The 20,062-nt window shown below is 34.1% G+C and overlaps 1 protein-coding gene across 3 annotated transcripts in view; it reads right to left on the bottom strand.

Annotated features, from left to right (window-relative positions):
- Positions 1-2,301: 2,301 nt before the first annotated feature.
- Positions 2,302-20,062, bottom strand: part of LOC106132746 (adipokinetic hormone/corazonin-related peptide receptor variant I) — a 69,681-nt gene continuing 51,920 nt past the window's right edge. For 2 of the 3 annotated variants that reach the window (XM_060949653.1, XM_060949652.1), the window contains exons 4-8: positions 14,497-14,640; positions 9,351-9,514; positions 9,019-9,142; positions 3,327-3,471; positions 2,302-2,699 (exon numbers count right to left, since the gene is read on the bottom strand). In XM_060949653.1, coding sequence (XP_060805636.1) covers positions 2,481-2,699; positions 3,327-3,471; positions 9,019-9,142; positions 9,351-9,514; positions 14,497-14,640 — 796 coding nt within the window. In that variant the 3' untranslated portion in view covers positions 2,302-2,480. Of the gene's footprint in view, positions 2,700-3,322; positions 3,472-9,018; positions 9,143-9,350; positions 9,515-14,496; positions 14,641-20,062 lie in introns of all 3 variants that reach the window. The other variant, XM_060949654.1, reaches the window with a different exon arrangement.

Here is a 20,062-nt window from a genome sequence, read left to right as displayed (position 1 = left end):
CGCGACGTTTTTAGAAAAAATAATAGTAGTCACTGGACGACCTATCTATTTTTGTATAGATATATCATTTATGAATGTCTATTAATATATAGTTCTACTATCCTATTGTGCCATATTAGTTTATCCTGATATATTAAAGATGAAAATGAACTACTCTGAAAAAAGTTCAACCTTTATCAGTCATTCATGACGTTAAAACGTAAAATCATTGCATTCCATTTAATGTTTTTAGAGTTGTATGTTTTGTGTAATAATTTGAGTATCTTTTAAATTTTTGCCTAATCAATGAAGTATTTGTTAAGAAGTTTTATACATATTTTTATGTGTATTTGGTACCCACTGTTTTCTGATTAATATGAAAAAATTTCTTTTCAGTCACGCTGTCATTTATATAAATATTCCAAGAAAGAATTTAGTTACAACTAATTTATTATAAGAGATTTTAATATTTCTATATTTATTGTAATCACAATTAAAAGTAGGTCTTCTATGTAATAGTTCTAGTCTATTTATAATAATTTATCTGCGATTAATGTATAGAACAACCATTGATAAATTTTCTATTGTTGAATTGTTACCTTCTAGAAAAATGTTAAAGTCGTAATGAGCAGTTTTGAGGTCATTCATTATATTCGAATAGTCAAAAAATTGTGAACTTTAAGACGATATGAAAATAAAAATTATGATCAATCCAAAAAAGTACAAAACGTCTCAATGTTAGTAGCTTACTAGTTTTGTTCAATGGTAATTAATGTGTTAAACTTTGATATAAATCTATATGGACATAGTTGATGTGAAAATATTTTAATAAACACTTGTTGTGTGATTTTGTGTATTTTTTCTTTATAATCTAAAGGAAAGGGAAGGCTTTTGGCTAGCAGTGGGATATAAAAATATGCTAATACAAAAAAAAAACTAAAAGAAAAATCGAAGATCTTCTCCCTCATGACCACCACCATTCACCAATGGTGAGTTTTTGACTATATTCCTAGATTTCGAAAATATAGCAGACTCTTAGTAGACGTGCGCAATTTTTGAGATATGAGTCGCAGGAAATTACTTTTAGAATGCCTACTACATTCGGCTCCGTAAAGGTACTTTGAAACTTATTTTCTGCAACTGAGACATCTTCAATAAAAATCTTTCTATGGGCTTCACCAAAAGGCGTTACGTTACGTAATACAGTAATAATAAATAAAAAAACTTTAATTTCGATTCAAATTTTAATTTTAAGTTAAACTTATATTACACGTAAAAATTTCTTTAAAATTTATAGAACAAAGTCTATAGAGCCTCACAGCCAACAACCAAATTAAACCAAAATGAGTGAAGCACTCGAACATAAAAAAAATATTTGGTAACAAAAGAAAAACCATCAAAAGAATTAACAATCCAGTATCGCTGTCCCGCTCTGTCGTCTGTCAGTCAGTCTTATCATATAAATATATTTTTTATAAACTAACTCATCGGTTAAGCGTGATATTTGGAATGTTTTCAAATTGGCAAGCCATGAGTATCATAGATTATTAAAGCTAAGCTTTATATAAAAATATAATTGTAATTTATATACATACAAGAATGATCAACCCATCGTAAAATCAAAACGTTGTACAAATTATAACACCCAAAATTATGCTACTGTGCTAATCACATAAAATTTTACCAAATTTTCATTCGACCTAAATTCGATTCAATGGTCACTTTTATAACAATTAAAATATACCATCTTCCATTATAGAAATAAAAAAATATTGTGACAAATATACAAAAAAAAATATTTGTATGTTTTAGGAACATAAGAAAGTTATGTATAAACTACATAATATTGTTTTCAATATCTAAGCTTCGCACACAAAAGTTTTGAAACGACGATAGATTACCACGGGAATGTTAACTTTTACTGACTAAATTTATATATTATGTACAAGGCATGGTACAAACCTCACGAACGACAACCGTAAGAAACTTATCCGTCATCAATCCTAGATATGTTTTAAGATTACGCTTAAAGCTTTCTTTACATATTTAGGAATTAATTAAACCTATTTAAACAGTAACAAAAATAAATTTCGGAATCTATTATTTACACATCTTTAAAAACAGTTCTCTCAGGCATCTCTATGCATCTTAATATTTCTGAGTATCTCATATTATTTATAATGTCAAATGACACTTGTTAAACTACGCAACATTTTTTTCAAAATGAGCATGATATGCATTGCAGTAACCGTAATTTTGAATAAAATATCGTTTTGTAAAAAAAGTAAAGACTAGCTGATCTCTTCCGCTATTATATTATTTTATTAAAAACATTCAATCTTAAAATTAAATTCTTAACTTAAGCTTAAATATCTACGTACGTTGGGCCACAAACGTGTATTCAGGGCAGACACTTTGAACATTTTTGTACTAAAAAGACACTGGCCACAAAGAAACCACTAGTGTTGGACTTTAACCGGAAAACCGTAAAATGCACGACACTACACCATTCCGTTACCCACGTGGTTATTGTTAAGACTGTTCAAATGTTTTTGCGTTCCATTTTGCGCACTCGCATCGTGCGCGGAGTCCCGTCGCCCGTTTCTCTCGCCGAGGGAACTCCTGGCCCTGGCGAGGGTTGCTGCTGAAATTTCCATGGATTCACCGTAAAATGGCATTCGGGAACCTCTTCGAGCACTGCCGCCACGGCACCTTCCGTTCTGAAATATAAGACTACTCGTTTATATCTGATGAAAAATATATTTATTCTAGACTCTGTTTTATTATTTAATCTGGAGATTCAAGGGTATCAACTCATGATTCCCTTGAATCTCCTTGAGTCGTTAATTGTTGTTAACTATAGAGCGAAGACCGTATTCGTGACTCTGCTGACCTTATTAAACTTCTGATATTTAAAAGCAAGCTCTGTCATCACACATAAGACTCATAAACGTTGATAAGCTATGCCTCGTTAGAGCTTCTTATCAAAACCGAGAGAGAGAAAAGGAGAAGATACGACATGTGTAATACAATTTCCTGCCAACGTATTCTATTACTAGTAGTAGTAGTGCTGTGTGGTTCCCGGCACCAATAGAAAAAAGAATAGGACCACTCCATCTCTCTCCCATGGATGTCGTAAAAGGCGACTAAGCTTGAGATTCTTCTTTTCGGCGATGGGTTAGCAACCTATCACTATTTGAACCTCAATTCTTTCTTTAAGCCAAATAGCTGAACGTGGCCTATCAGTCCTTTCAAGACTGTTGGCTCTGTCTACCCCGCAAGGGATATAGACGTGAACATAAGTATGTATGTATGTATTTTATTACAATTTTTTTTTGCTTACTTACGTTCCCTGACCCCCAGGACCACCGGTTCCTGTTGAAGACCCCGTACACGATGGGGTTGGCGCAGGAGTTAGTGCAGGAGAACAGCCACATGGCTTTCTGCAGCGCAGGGTCCAGGTTCCTCAATGTGTCTTTGTCTATCCAAAACCTGTAATAACAAAATAAACTGGACTGCCGAAATCTATTTCAACAAAATTTCTATTATCTATCATTAATTCCTTTATAGTTTGTCGGTTGACTGGAAGAGATACCTTTATGGGGCAAGCCCGCCCTTGCATGTGATTTATTTCTTTTATAACTACCTATGTACTATTTCTTGTAAATTTTGGTGCAATAAAGATATTCCACACAACCAAAATTTCCTTTCTCGAAGGAATTAAATTTCATAGCCGATGGGCTAGCAAACTGTTAGTATTTAAATAGCGTGCCCTTTCAATTATTTTTATGACTGTTGGCTCTGTCTCCCCACAAGATATAGAGGGATAGATATGTATGTACATATATATACAATACCACGCCTTTTCTCAGAGGAGTAGACAGATACTACATCTGGTTTACATACAAAATTTCAGTTATTGCACATAAATTAGGATTTTTTACTATTTCTCTAAGATATAAGTACGAGTATCCTTACCGATATTAATTATTACTTTACAGAATAAGGTGTAAAAAGTTCGTTGGATTTTGCCTATTTATTTACCTTAGCCTCGTATCTATATACGTTCAACTAGTATCTAAATAAACATAAAAGGCAATCGAGAATCCAGAATACATATAATGTATTAACGAAAATTCTACACCCAATTTGAAAGTTCGAGGATTGATTAAACTAATAAATACGGTTTCCGTGGTAACTTCATGTGAACTTATGTTACTTTAGTTGACTTTGTCAGTTATACAGGGTGTCTGGTAAATCGCATTACATATATAAAAGTGCCATTCATTTATATGATTCTCCATTTATACATATAGTCACGTCTTTATTCCTTGCGGGGTAGACAGAGCCAACAACATCTTGAAAAGTCTAATAGGCCACGTTTAGCTGTTTGGCTTTATGATAGAATTGAGATTCAAATTGTGTCAGGTTGCTAGCCCATCGCCTAATATAAGAATCCCAAGTTTATAAGCCTCTTACGACATCCATGGGAAATGACATGGAGTGGTCCTATTCTTTTTTATATTGGTGCTGGGAACCACACGGCACATCTGTATATGATTCTTATGCCAAATAATTATAAAAAATAGGGGCTTGAAAATTTAGTTAAAAGTATTGTTGGCGACAGCGCGGCGGTGCCGGCCGTCAGTCTCGTTGGGTGCGCGCGTGTCCAAACATTCTGACACTTTTGTAATTATTTTGTTCCTTTCAAACTAGTACCTAAGTATTTTGTTGGTTTTATAAAGTTAAGTGTTCATGATTTACTATTGCCCTTAAATATGAAACGTGATTTATCAGACATCCTGTATATTGGGGTTATAATGAACCCCGAAGCCGACATCCAGATATGTTTACATAATCAATGAATAATAGAAGCTAAATTTCAAATTTTCCCTTATTGTATACACCATCTTTTGTTATTCATGAGGAAGGCCATTTTGATTTCATTGAGAGACCTGCAATTATGGGTGTAATTGAATGCATAAAATCACGTCTATTTCCCTTGCGAGTTAGACAGAGCCAACGTTCTTGAAGACTGATAGGCCACGTTCAGCTGTTTGGCTTTATGATAGCATTGAGATTCAAATATTGATAGGTTGCTAACCTATCGCCTAAAAGAAGAATCCCAACTATATAAGCCTATCCCTTAGTCGCCTTTTACGACATCCACGGGAAAGATATGGGGTGGTCCTAGTCTTTTTATGTTCTATTCTATTGGTGCCGGAAACCACACAGCACATTATTGAATATTACAAATAATAAAATAAATTGACAAGGAATTCCGATAAACCGAAAACTTTAGTCATTCTAAAACATTTTATGCCCATGTTTAAATATTTCATCTTGATACAAAGTACATAAATATTGTCTCGTTCTTATCCCTTACGAGGTATACAGGGCCCATTACCTCCTTTTGGAGACTGGAAGACCACGTTTAGCTGTATGGCTAAATGATGGAATTGAGATTCAGATAGTGACATACTTATCGCATAAAGCAATCCTAAGTTTATAAATCTTTCCCTTAGTTGCCTTTTAAGATATCCATAGGAAAGAGATGGAGTGGTCCTTAACTAAATTAGGTATTGAGAATCACACGGCACTCGTCTTGTTAAAATAAATATATTATATAACTATTTAAAAAAATTAAGAAAAAGAAAAAGTTATCTACCTATTTAAATATAAGATACTAGAGGCCGGCCGCGACTTTGTCCGCATGGAACCCTATCAATCCCACAGGAAGTCCGGAATAAAAAGTAGCCTATATGTTATTCTGGGTCTTCAGCTACCAAATTTTAACGTAATCGGTTTAGTAGATTTTGCGTGAAAGAGTAACAAACATTCATACTGACATCCTGACATACTCACAAACTTTCGCATTTATAATATTAGTAGGATAGTATGGACTAGATTTACTGAGATATAAATCGGTTAAATTATCTAAATTTCAACATTTACGTCGGGTACACTCCCGTGTTTTCGATATAAGACAATGTGTAACATATTTGCGTTAACATATCAGTAACAATACCAACATACAAGTAATAATATCGCGGGTGGTAAATTTCACAAGGACGCCAACCAATCCAGTTAAGTGATGAGACACAGAATCACAACGTAAACGGTTACATGCCGGTAACCGTTAAAACGGTTAACCGCTCAAGTGGCATAGTATTCTGTTAGATATCGTGAAGTACTCTCAGCGGCATCATGTTACAAAATTGTCCTGTGTAAACGTTACATAAGTAATTCATTCGTACACATATTAAATAAACTAGTGCCGTGCGGTTTCCGGCATCAATACAAAAAAGAATAGAACCACTGCAACTCTTTAGATAGATAGATACATAGATAAAACTCTTTATTGCACCATAAGAGTAAAACATACAGAACAACACAAAGCAGATATAGATGGTACAAAGGCTATCTATCGCTAAAGCAATAAAGCAACGCTAAAGCAACTCTTTCCCATGGTTGTCGTAAAAGGCGACTAAGGGACAGGCTTTTAAACTTGGGATTCTTTTTCTAGGCGATGTACTAGCGACCTGTCATTATTTAAATCTCAATTCTATTATTAAGCCACACAGCTGAACGCGGCCTATTAGTCTTTTTAAGATTGTTGGTCTGTCTCTGTCTACTCAGCAGGGGATATAGACGTGACTATATGTATGTATTAATTATACTAAAGACGTAGATCTTTCTTTCTGTAAACCTTTTAGAAGCTGTTTTATTTGTCTTTTTTTATAATAATTTGAGTGCGTTTGACCTCAATCTGTCTGGCGGTAACCAAGATGAGGCCTAAGGTGGTGCACGCTCATACATTCAGTCAGAAAAGTATCGGGAATGGATTATTTATTTATGGTTCCAAATTCAAATTTTTGTTTTTTTTTGTTGTTGTTAGATTGGCACAACTGTTTTCCATTTTGGCGCGGAGTTTGAGTTGCATCTGTTGTTTACATTAAATACAGTGCTATTTTTAGTTATATCATATCTAGTGTGTATTGCTAATTTCATAATGGATAAAAACATCGAACAAAGAGTTTGTCTTAAATTTTGCATTGCCAATGGAATATCGTGTTCGGAGTCACTGAAAATGTTACAGAAGGCTTACGGTGAATCGACTTTATCAAAAACTCGTGCTTATGAGTGGTACAAAGCGTTCAAAAGCGGTCGAGATGTGATGGAAGATTTGCCTCGCTCTGGTAGGCCATCAACGTCTGCAACTGAAGTTAACATCGCAAAAGTGAAGGAAATAGTGACTGAAAATCCTCATTCAACTTTGAGAGAGATAGCCACCGAACTTTCTGTATCTCACGAGTCGATCCGTACCATTTTAACTAATAATTTGGGTATGAAACATGTTGCCGCTCGGCTAGTCCCAAAAGACCTGAATTTTTTTCAAAAACTCAATCGCATGAGAGTCGCTGAGGACATGCTAGAACGAGTCAATTCCGACCCAACATTCATGAAACGCATTGTTACTGGTGACGAGACGTGGGTTTACTAGTTTGACATGCAAACTAGTCAACAAGCTTCGGAGTGGCGCCTTCCAACTGAACCGAAACCGAAAAAACCACGCCAAAGTCGTTCAAAAGTCAAAGTCATGTTGACTGTTTTCTTTGACTATCGCGGTGTTGTGCACTCGGAATTCTTGCCGGAAGGTCAAACGGTAAATAAGGAATATTATTTGAGTGTTATGCGGCGTTTAAGAGAGCAAATCCGACGAAAAAGGCCAGATTTGTGGAAAGAAAATTCTTGGATTTTGCACCATGATAATGCACCTTCGCACAAGGCCATCATTGTAAACGAATTTTTAACCAAACACTCAACAAATACCATCGAGCAACCACCATATTCACCAGATATGGCTCCAGCCGACTTTTTTCTTTTTCCTAAACTCAAATTACCACTTCGTGGCACCCGTTTTCAATCGGTAGAAGACATAAAAGAGAATTCGCGGCGAGAACTGACCTCAATTCCGGAAACAGCGTTTAAAAAATGTTTTGATGATTGGATTATTCGTTGGCGTAAGTGTATCGTTTCTAAAGGAGCATATTTTGAAGGTGATAAAATAAATTTGGATGAATAACAAACAGTTTGTGTATTATTGATCTTTTCCTGCTACTTTCTTGACAGAGTAGTATAATGCCTTTTTACTTTTGCCATTAAGAGCCTAGCCATGCCGTATTCTGTAAAAGTCAAGAGGAAGTAGAATTATATATTGAAAATCGGTCTCAAAGATAATCCATTTTAAGCAAATCAACTTATTTTTAAAATAAATTGCTCTTCAAATTTATCACTAAGGGAATTTTTAATATAACTTTGAAGCACTTCACCCGGTATTCGTAGTCGGTTAAAACGGCGTGGTCTTAGCAGATATAATAAATTTACTTTTGTGTATGTTGCAATTTTAGAAATGAACTAGCTAGGTGCCGTGCGGTTACCGGCACTTCGGAATATAACAACTCTATACTATATCTTTCCTATGGATGTCGTTAAAGGCGACCAAGGGAGAGGATTATAAGCTTGGGATTCCTGTTCTGGCATTGAGGTAGAAATCTGTCACTATTTGAATCTCAATACCATTTCAAAGCCATACAGCTGAACGTGGCCTTTCAGTTTTTTCAAGACTGTTAGTTCTGGCTACCCCGTACTTGCCTAAAAAGTATCACTATCCAGTCCTGACAATTTCTTTTAAGTATTATCATTTCATTTGTAAAATTATAACGTGTTCAAAAGGAAAATATGAATAAATTTAAGATATTTATAGCTAGGTCAATCTGCGTGATGTGACAATAAAATAAGTAGAATTAAATAAATCTGTGGATTTTTGTTACTATTTCAAGCAAAAACTAACCGAACCGATTACGATGAAATTTGGTATGTAGGTAGCTGAAAACCCAGAATAATATATAGGCTACTTTTCATCCCGGAGTTCCCACGGGATTGATTGTTAAGTTATGATAGGGTTTACACGCGAACGAAGTCGCGGGCGGCCTTTAGTAACTTAATAATTTTGGTCGATAAAAATATAGAACTTACCACAAACAATAGCAGTAGTAAGGAGACCAACACGTGAAGAACACTAAAACTATGGTGATAGTCATCTTTAGCGTCCTGGCGCGGGCTCGGCCCAGGATGCCCACGCCACTCCTGCGCATCCGATCTGAAATAACAAACAATTCTTTAAAATTATTCGTATACATACGTAATATTTCCAAGAAAAAAAAAATAAATAATGTAATATGTAAATATCAAAGCTATTGATAAAATCATAGACGGAAAGCTTCAAGATCAACCTTCATTGAATAACTTCAATTTTCCGCGTACCACGATAGTCTTCGCAATACGATAGGATCGCAAAGTTTGCTTACCATTGGCGGTGTTGGCTCGTCTGATGATTTCGAGTAGCGCGGCGGAGGAGCAGTAGAGCGTGGCTATGAGTGGTGCGACGTACATAAGCAGCATATTGACGAGGAAATACGCGAATTCATGCGTCTCCGTGGGCAGGGACCCGTATGACACGCATTGGAAGTATCTGGAAATGAAGACGGGTCAGTGAGTGACTAAACAAAGGAACGATAGGTTTTCGAATGTGACATACATATGTATATACATAAATGCCTCTTTTGTAGACGGGAAGGCAGAGACTACAATTTATTTCTATATCTATAACTATAATTTTCAATAAATCATGCTTTACTTAAAAACGAGTCGAGTGTCTTTAGTCGTCTATTCTAGATTTTTTTGAGAACGCAATATAATTTGGCAAAATGAAATATGATATCACACAGTCGTTCGTCGTTTTTAATGCTTTAGTGATTTTTTTTCAGTATTATATCCGACCAATGAGAGCAGATATACAAATATGTGATTTTTTTTATGACAAAACAACTCCTTTTATCCTTTATCTACTTTTTTTTTAGTAACTTTATTAAAATACAAGTTGTGTAAGTTGTCAGCGTAGAGCTAACGAGTTATTAGAATTGGAGATAAAGCGCTGACGAGGCTTTTAGGCTGAAATTCGAATTATTTTACGCAGATTGGGAAGTTTGTTCCTTAGTTTCGTTCAGTAGATCTGGCAAAAGGTATCTCTATTAAGAGGGAATACTTACACCGTTTGTACTGCTACATTTTAACTATTGTTACCAGTAATGTTGCATAAGAGAAATAAGACACCTTATTCTGTTTATATCATTATAACTATTTATATAAAAAAAAATTCCAGGCGATTTCGTGGCAGGAGCTAGACTAGACTTAACCACGGTGCTAACTTTGGAGCCGACAAAAGAAAATTCAGGAATGCGCTATGACGGCACAGTAATAAGTGTCTTAAACAAACATTATTTTTATTATAATTGCAGTTAACAATAGCATTGATTTAAATAACCAAAATGCTCCCCTTAATTTTATGTTCTTCGATTAAGTATAAAAACAAGTCATCGGTATGCCCTCTTAAGCGTGTTCATTCGCCCGCAATATTTATGATGTTCCACTGTTCCGCGAAAAGATTAAGGTTCAAACCTATTTTGGAATTTTGGAAAATAAACATCATAACTAGTATCATATTTATGATGGCAGTACCAAACTAATTGCCCAAGCTGAGTTGTTGAGAATAATTTGATCACGAATACAATAATAATATAAATAGCTTTTGCCCATGAAATTCGCACGCGTGGCTTTAATAAGCTTTTACCATATACGAGTAGCTAATGTGATAACCAGACGATAAAAGCTGTCATATCTTTGAATAACTAAAATGTGTTTCCATTCCCACTTGTGAATTATAGAACTTGAGATTACTCGGGTCACCAGTTTGCAAGATATACCTAAATAATTATGTGCATAAAGTTCTGTACATACATACATAAAATCACGCCTCTTTCCCGGAGAAGTAAGTAGATATATCTTTCCACCACCATAAATTCTGTACATATTCCTTGTTGTTTTTATTGACCTTCAAAAACTACATAAATGTCCTAAACTATATTTGCAGCAACTATATATTGTTTTTAAAGATATTTCTGTCTTTCTTGTAATCCTCTTGTTTTATTGACCTATACTTGTCCGAACCTGAGACCATGTACCTTAGAAGCAGATACACAACCACTGCGCTATATAGGCTGATATAAGTACAAGTAAATGTTATTTCAATATATTAAAATTCCCTAAATGTGTTGTTAAGTTACAACAACACATTAAGAGCCTTTCAATATACTGTTTATTTCATGTAATAAGTTTATGCACATACTTAAGCAATAATCTATTCAGAAAATACAATAACTTGAAGATAAAACAGATAAAAGCGTTTAAATTTAGAGTATTATAATGTTGGTAATATTGTTGAAATGTTTTTATTAAGCAAATATTCTAATGTTAAAAAAATGTATCGTTTAATCCGAAATCAATTAAGAATTTATGCAAACAAAAATCTTGATTGGGTTTTTCCCCGCTATACTTTATTTTCGTTCTTATAAAATACTAATTGTAAGTGAAATATTGGTCTTTGAATTTTCCTTGTGGATGGAGAGATGTTGTCTCTGCCTACCCGGAGTAGTAGGTTATACTTATAATCTTGTTTCGAGTGTGGATGAAGCGAAACAAGTAGGCAGTGAAAAGATGTAGTCTCTGTTCTCTGTGGTCCCCTTCGGGATAGAGTCGTGGTTTTCATCTTTGTACGAGTTTACGTACGAGTACGTAACTTACTCGTACAGTCAATGACGAAGTAATGTGACCCTCTAATTATATGTATAAGCCAAAAGCATAAGGAGGTGACGTTACTTTGCTGTTAACTGTACATGGGACGAGCATCATTCAACACAGGCGGTCTTAAAGGAATTCATTAGAGTAATAATTGAATTTGCTATGATCAAATGGATGGCTGCGACGTTCATTACGGTGACTCTGTCTATGACGACAAAGTTTACTGATTTCTCGGTGGACGGTTTTGTTCCTTCGGTTAAAAAATAAGTTTAATTTATATAAAGATGGCGCTATCTAGTGTTATGTTTTAGATTTATGTACGAATAAAAGGTAACTGCGGAGAATTGAGTTAATGTCTTCGTTTCGGGAGTATGAATTTAATTCATTATATATACCTATAAAACTAAACTGCATACTGGAAACACAGATCTTAAAAACAGAGTATGTTGATAGACTCTCTCTTTCATACGTATCTAGTAACTAGTTTTTACCCACAGTTTCGCCCGCGCGAATTTAGCGCCTGCTACTAAAAAACAGGATTTTCACAAACCCTACGGTAACTATAGTTTTATTGGGATGAAAGGTACACGTAGGTAGATAAAACGTTTGCCGTGACAGCTTGTGTTATATTATAAAAAATGTATGTAGGTATAATAAAACTGAATTCCAGCCTTCATTTCGCGTTTAATACTTTGTCTTTTTCACCAATTTCTGAATGTTTTATCGAGGTTTACCAGACACATTCCGTTTTCAAATTGCTTGCTATAAAATTCGATATATGTGAAAATGCCAATGCGCATTTTTATCTTGTAGACCCGAATACTTACATACATTACATAAAGGGTTTACAGGCAACGAGATGTGGTTTTATTTTTGCAATATTATTCACTTTAGCTACAATTTTTATTGTAATGTATATTAAAATCAATTAGAGGTTTAGATTGTTACTTTGATTGTTTGTTTGAATTCTTTCAAATAAATAATTTTACTATTAAAACGGTCCATGGGTGTTAAAGGCTAAGTATGTATGAATAGTAAAGACGAAGTGAGCCTGTCATACATTGTAATTCATAATTTAAATATTTTTTTTAAAATAATTACAAAATTTTTCCCCCAAACGTGCGATCTATATCTTCCAAAGAGTATATTATTATCACTACGTTTATACGTATAATAGGAACTCAATCTACCGAAATCATTTAATTTCTCCCCAAATGTATGTTTACGTGTTAACAAAAAGTCCATTTATTGCCTACTGTTTGTAATAGCACGGCAACACCGGTGGAGAGCCACTCTATTAAACTGCCTAGAGCATGTGTATTTTCACTTTCGCCAAATTACATCTTAAATAAACAAAAGAAGGAGAACTGTCATAAACTAAAGAGGTCACAGATGCTAAGACTTTGTTTTGTTACTTAACTGATGGATTTTGGACTTATTTATTTTTGGGCACTAATTTGTTTTTAATGTGTTGAAAAAATAAAATCGGACAGATGCTAAATTATCATCAGTCACATTTGAGTGTCGATAGACAAACAGTTTATTAGTTTGTGTACTAACGGAGGCTCCTTCGGTGAGGGAAAACATCGTGAGAACGTGCAGGAGGAGGAGGAGTAACTATTGTCGAATACGGGTTAGATTCCCCTGCAAAGGTTGCGAAAGTCAGATGGTAGTATCCTCTCCAAAGAGGTAGAAATGTAAATCTGAACTAACACAAGAAAAATTAAATAGATGCTAAGTCATCATCATTCTCCTCATTCATTAATGTGCCTCGGTTGTGCCCTCGACCTCGAAGGAGCCCGTCGACTGCCTTTGACCACGATCCAGGTTGAAGGTAGTTTTTTGAGGACATGATTGGATTGAAGTTTGTTAACTATGTAGATTGTTAATCCTGGATTTAAAAGTTGATTATTGCTTGTTATCTTTAGAACATCTTGAAAGAGGTCGGCAGTAATTATTTCGCTATGCACTGTGAAAAACACAGCGATCAGTGAATCCAAGAGGAAATTGTCAATCTCAATTTTTATTCTATGGACTATATGAATATATGAATGAGATTTAAAAAAATCCGGAATATTTTACTTGCCAGGAGGTTTATAAGTTTTGGGGTTTATCCGAGATAATACCTGGAGTCCTCCCTTTGAACTCCGTGACATACTAGGACATTATGACCTGTAGCTTTCACTTGATTTCAGCTGTACTATTTAAAAAAAATGGTATTTTACAAGACATTTATGAAACCATGAACCATACCCATGAAAGTTATGCTCTACTTCCACCATCGTTAACAACTAGAAACATATTGGTAGGTACCACACGCCTACCACGGTAAACCTACTTTTGGTATCTCTATCTAGCTATACATACGTATAGCATAAATTCCTTTGCCTCAAATATTGTTCGGAAAATACAAAAACGTAATACGTTTCGTCCTACAAATCACTTGATTTCTAAGTGTATTGAAGTTCGACAAGATGTGTCTGTTGCTTATCCAGTCAACACTCGATATAATTTTCCTTTTCTTTTGGTAAAGTGGCCTTTTCTTTCTGGTATCTCTTTTGTGCTACCGAAATATATTTTGGTAGAAGTACAAGTTATAACTTGTAATATATAAGAGAGGATTGGTGCCGTATGATTCTCGGCACTTTAGACTAGGAGCACTCTATATCTTTCCCATGGATGTCGTAAAAGGTGACTAACAGACTGTTAGGAAAAGCAAGCGCGAGAGCAGCGCACCTATCCACTCATTTGGGTCGTATAACCGTAAGATAAGTTGAGCTATGTGCAATCTGGTGCTTAAAGTTTAAGTGTACTGACCCTTTGACCTCAGGATGCTCCTCCTGGTGGAATATGAAGCTCTGCGGCAGACTGGCGAGCCCCGCGCCCGCCCAGGCGATGGTGAGCGCGCGCCGCACCCGAGCCTCCCACGTCACGTTCAAGGGCTTCAGGATCGCGTAGTACCTGTGAAGTTAAAGTGAGTTTGAGAAAATTTTTTTTTTTAATTGTGTTTTTTAAAAGAGCATTGTAGTATGCTGCCCGCGTAAAATAAAATCACGTTAATTTTTTCCCGAGGGAATTTATAGAAACTTTTGGCGTACCCGTAGACTATTTAAAGGACATTAAAAGCCAAATGTCTAAATTGTAAATTTTTCTTTTACATACTGAATCGACTGTTTCAGTCAACAAAAAAAGATTTACTTGGAATATATTTCTAACTTATGGGAAGACTAACTTTCTGTTTCCGTGGGAATAATGCCAAATCTTCACTTAGGTATTGCTTTGATGGTCCTAGGGAAGATGCGTTGATAGTAATATATGGATCGGCGACCTATATCCATATTACTTTTAAGAAAAAGAGTTTAAAAGAGATTTGTATTTTTGTTTTTAACGAATAAACTAATGGATCAATTTGATAAATTTTGGAACAGAGATCCAATAAAAAACTAGTACTTATGTAGGTATGTATGTATAAACAAAAAGGAAAAATATCATTCCTATTTTCAAAATTAACAAAAATGTATCGCACATTTGCGAAATAAGTCGAAAGAATCTCATTGCACAGTAATTGGCCCATACCAGCCTCAAGGGATTTATTTCATGTTTTTCTGCCTTTTGTCACAGTTACATTTATTACCTTATTATTACAAAGAAACAAAGCTCTTTCAATAAGTCTTAAAATCTGACCTAGATATGTATTTTTGTACCAACCTAAATATTTTAGGTTAGTATAAGACTACCTGTAGTTTTTGTTTTGTAATATCTATATTATATTTTTTTGTACTTATATTTTTGATATTAATTAAAGGGAAATAAAATGGATATAGGTACTTTGCAGTAACTGTTAAACAGTAAAGCACTCTATAAAAAGTAAAACTTAGATATGGAAATAAACTGGGGATGAAGTAAAACTGCACTTTGGTTTAACTTTAAATAAACCGCTGAACTTATAAATACAATAATGTTTAAACAATTTGATTTGTACTAGATATAACATTGGAAAACAAAATCAAATGCACACTTATAAAAATTATTTTGCTTTTTTTGTAACTGGCCAGTTATGACATACTCTGAACAAAACAGATAAGGTTGCACAATACAAATTACATATACCTATATAAAACGGTAACATAGCTAAGAAATTTTAAAAATATAAATAAGTTTCAATTAATTGGGATTTAAGACGGACGGAGTCGCGGACACCAGCTAGTATTATTTTATTTTTTAAATGCTGTATGATAAGCTATGGTCGTGAAGGCAATCCCCGCGCCATAAGGTCTAACCCATTTAAATATCTAAAACTATTCCACGTTATCTTTCGCTATGAAAGTACTTAAGAATCTTCTTAAACTTAATCTTGTTAGTGTAGATATTTAAAAAAAATGTATACGAATAAAAAATATACTTGTAAAATATATATTTAACTAGGTACGTAATAAAGCTACGTTTCCAATTAAGTATTGTAGTTAAATATAAATAAGAATCTCTTCAAACAGTATGTCACTAATTAATATTTGCTAAATTATGGCATCATTAATTTGAAGATACATTAATTTTACAATGTTTAAATAATGATCATGTTTGTTATACATACATACATATGGTCACGTCTATATCCCTTGCGGGGTAGACAGAGTCTTGAAAGACTAAATGGCCACGTTCAACTATTTGGCTTAATGACAGAATTGAGATTCAACTAGTGACAGGTTGCTGGCCCATCGCCTAAAAAAGAATCCCAAGTTTGTAAGCCTATCCCTTAGTCGCCTTTTACGACATCCATGGGAAACAGATGGAGTGGTCCTATTCTTTTTTGTATTGGTGCTGGGAACTACACGGCACCAATCATGTTTGAAATGAATTCAAATATTACAATTAGGATATTTTTTTTGTTTGTTTGATTGTTAACTCTTTATTGCACAGAAAAATAAATATAGAAAAAAATTACAAAACATTTCTTTTAATTGATAGATAAAGTACCTATAAAAAATACACTACGCATGGTATTTATTTTGATACTGGTAGTAGAGAATAAGAAATATTATGTGCCAGCTAAATATCTTCCCGTGCAGAATATACGTAGCAATAGACCATCGATGGGAAAGTTCTCATATATCATTTGAGTTTCTTCATAAATGCGATGGGCTAGCTATCTGTCATTGTCAATATAAATTAAGTGGGCATCGAATATTTTCGAGACTGTTGGATTTGCTTATCTCATAAATCACGTCTTTATCTATTACGGCGTAGACAGAGTCAACAGTCTTAAAAAAGGCTGATGAGGCCACGTTCAGCTGTTTGGCTTAATGTTATAATTGAGATTCAAATACAACGAATAAAGTAGACCCTTTTGTACCACTGGAAAAAATAAATCTTATATATAAAAATGAATCGCTAAATGTGTTGGTAAGCGCATAACTCAAGAACGCCTGGACCAATTTGGCCAATTCTTTTTCTTAATATTCGTCGAAGCTCAAGGATGGTTTTTACGGCGAAAAAATACCAAATAATTGCCTTGCAACCCTTAAAAACAGTCCTTTTCTTTATCCCATACAAACGTTTTCTAACTAATACGTACAGTCAATTTGAGCTTTATTGCTAATATATAAAGTGCACTGTTGTCTAAGCATGTAGGTCTAATAGATAGGAACAAAAAACTGTCATATTACAAATCTTTTTGACAGAACGAAGTCTGTCGGGTCCGCTAGTACACAATAAAATCACACTTCCATTTTTCAAGGATTTACAATTTCAATGACCCCTGTTTGTAATGAGAAAGTCGCTCGTCTCAAGGGAATGTTAGGAGTACCCGTAATGGTCTGTAAGAATCGTAGTAAGTGGAAATCTATAGTCTCTGCCTACCCCAATGGGAAACAGGCGTGATGGTATGTATGTAAGCCGCTCAACGAAACTTTATTTTTTTTTCTTTCTACCGTAATGTAATTTTATTTTGCTCTTCTACATTCAGACGTTTTTGACAAAAAAAAAACAACAATCTCAGAAAATTGTTTACATGAAGAAAATTATACACAAGAATCTTATAAAGAACACAATTAATTGTTGTACCTAAATGAAAAATATAATGAAATTTAATATCGTCTAAGTGGAAAATCAGAATGTTCTAAATATTTATTATGGAGTGAAAATAGCTCGATTTTTTTACAAAATAGCTCGATTTTTTGTGTGTCACGTACTATTTTATAGATCAGCTAACATTATTCTCTGATGAGATGTAGTCTCTGCCTACCCCTCCGGAAAAGAGGCGTGATTTTATGTATTTATGTATGTACATGTGTATGTATGCAACTAATATTATATATTTTCAGTTCGTAGTAAGTCGTTCTTTGTATAATCAACAGTGTGGCCAGCGTACGCAAGAAAAGGTTTTCGGAGCCGCTTTTCCCCCGGATTACTTTATAAATTTTGATTCATTTGTCAGAAATCTAATTTACTTCAAAACACATATGCCTATAAGCATTTTTGTAGTAGCTTTATAATAGTGGAAGAACTGTTTTCACCCAAAAATCTTCGTCAATCTTCGAAGTTCCAGGTTTCGATTCTTCTTTTTTTGTTTTCACTTTTTGTTATTTTTTTGACGTCCACTGTACAGCGCTCGGTCAACCAGGTAGTAGGTATATTACGGTGGATATTGGTCTAATATCTTCTTGCTTAGCTATCGTGTGTCCATTTATTAAATATAACTTATTAATCTTAGATAAAGACAAATACCTAAAAAAAATTTTAAGAAAGGTTTGATCGCATCTATAGAAAAAAGTTCGGTTCAAAATTAAGATACGGCACGTGCGCGTTTATTACCCGAATTATTTATAAATAAATACTCAAAATACAATAAGACATAAAGTTATTAAAATTTTCTTTGTACTTAAATGCCTTTGTTAAAAATACTAAGAATTATATTTTAACAAAAGAGAATACTCATCATAAAATACAAGTCATTTATTGTAACAGACAAGCCGGTCCACTTCTCAGTAATTATAAATGTGTTTGTTATCTTTTCAGTGGAAACACAAAGAGGGTCCTGATGAAATTCTGTAGCCGGGCATTACCGGGATATAATCCCATGGGAACATGGCCTGACAGACACATATGTGTGAAGTTAAGTTTTAGAATGAAAATGATTGAAAACGCTTGTACGGCTAGTAAGTGAAATTCGAATCGGTTAGGATACTTAGTTGAAAATAAAAAAAAGAACCAATAATACATAGTTGTCACTTAATATTAAGAATATCGATTTTAAGGTAGCAAATTTTCAGGCATAAATTGTAAGTTAACTAGCTATTACCTGCAACCTACAAAAAGCAACAAAATAAATGCCACCTACAAAAAGCGACGAGTTTAGCGCCACCAGGTTATTTGCAACTCCCACGAAAACTATAGTTTTCAACTATTTCCTTTTATTTAAAGGTTTGGGCTTCTCTAGACCCTTATTTATATATACGTGATATTTCAAGAAGATAACCCTGGAAGAGGTAACATACAAACAAATAAACTTATATCTAATATTAGTACGGATATGAATAAACAGATGCTTCTGTGTTTTAATGACAAACTGACTATAACTAATGCAAAACAGGACCTACTTTTATGGTACTCAACATTTTATGGGCTCTTTTGTAAATTAACTAGCAAGTTACAACAAGTCCATTGGTTAAAATTATTAATTGACTGAGCTTAATACAAAGGTCAACGCTTTTAAAAAGTAATTTTAGGACCAAAATAATTCGCCATGGTCTCTGATTTCTATACAATAACGCCCACCTTTATCGCTTTCTCTGTCTCAAGTTAAAATAAGACAGAGAACACACATAACTTTAAGGATCTTTCGACTTTTGTGAGGTTAATGACGAAGCATAGTTATTCTTTGTCTTTAACCGCTACGACAGTGCTACGGCTAAGTTAGGTGCTACGGCGTAGACAATCGCTACGACTATTTTTTTTTGGGCCCAAATATAGTAATAATATATAATATGTATATTACATTTTAACCATTATTTCTTTTTTTTTCATCCTGGCATTAAGGTAAAAGCACCTATTACGGAGGTATTTCGCAACATTTGAAAGTAAGAAGCAAAAATAAGCATAAGTAAGTATTTTTAAAGGTTCCAAACAAAATTATTATCTAAAATGGAATTTAAATTTTGTATTGCTGTTGAGTCTAAGTATCCTTTCATGCGATTTCTTATTTAAAAAAAATATTTAAAAAGGCAGGTCGATTTTCCCTAATACGGAGGTATGCTTTTGGTCAGAGCCTATTACTGCGGTAGACGGCTCCTAATACGGAGGGTCAGGAAGTACATTAATTTAGGTTCCGTACAAATAATATGTATAACAATAATAGAAATGTGTAAGTACCTTTATTGTAAGTTTT

This window comes from Amyelois transitella, chromosome 19 (genome assembly GCF_032362555.1).
Source record: "Amyelois transitella isolate CPQ chromosome 19, ilAmyTran1.1, whole genome shotgun sequence".
Taxonomy (NCBI): Eukaryota; Metazoa; Arthropoda; class Insecta; order Lepidoptera; family Pyralidae; genus Amyelois; species Amyelois transitella.
The sequence above is the reverse complement of the archived record's forward strand: the minus strand, read 5'-3'. Positions and strand labels throughout refer to the sequence as shown.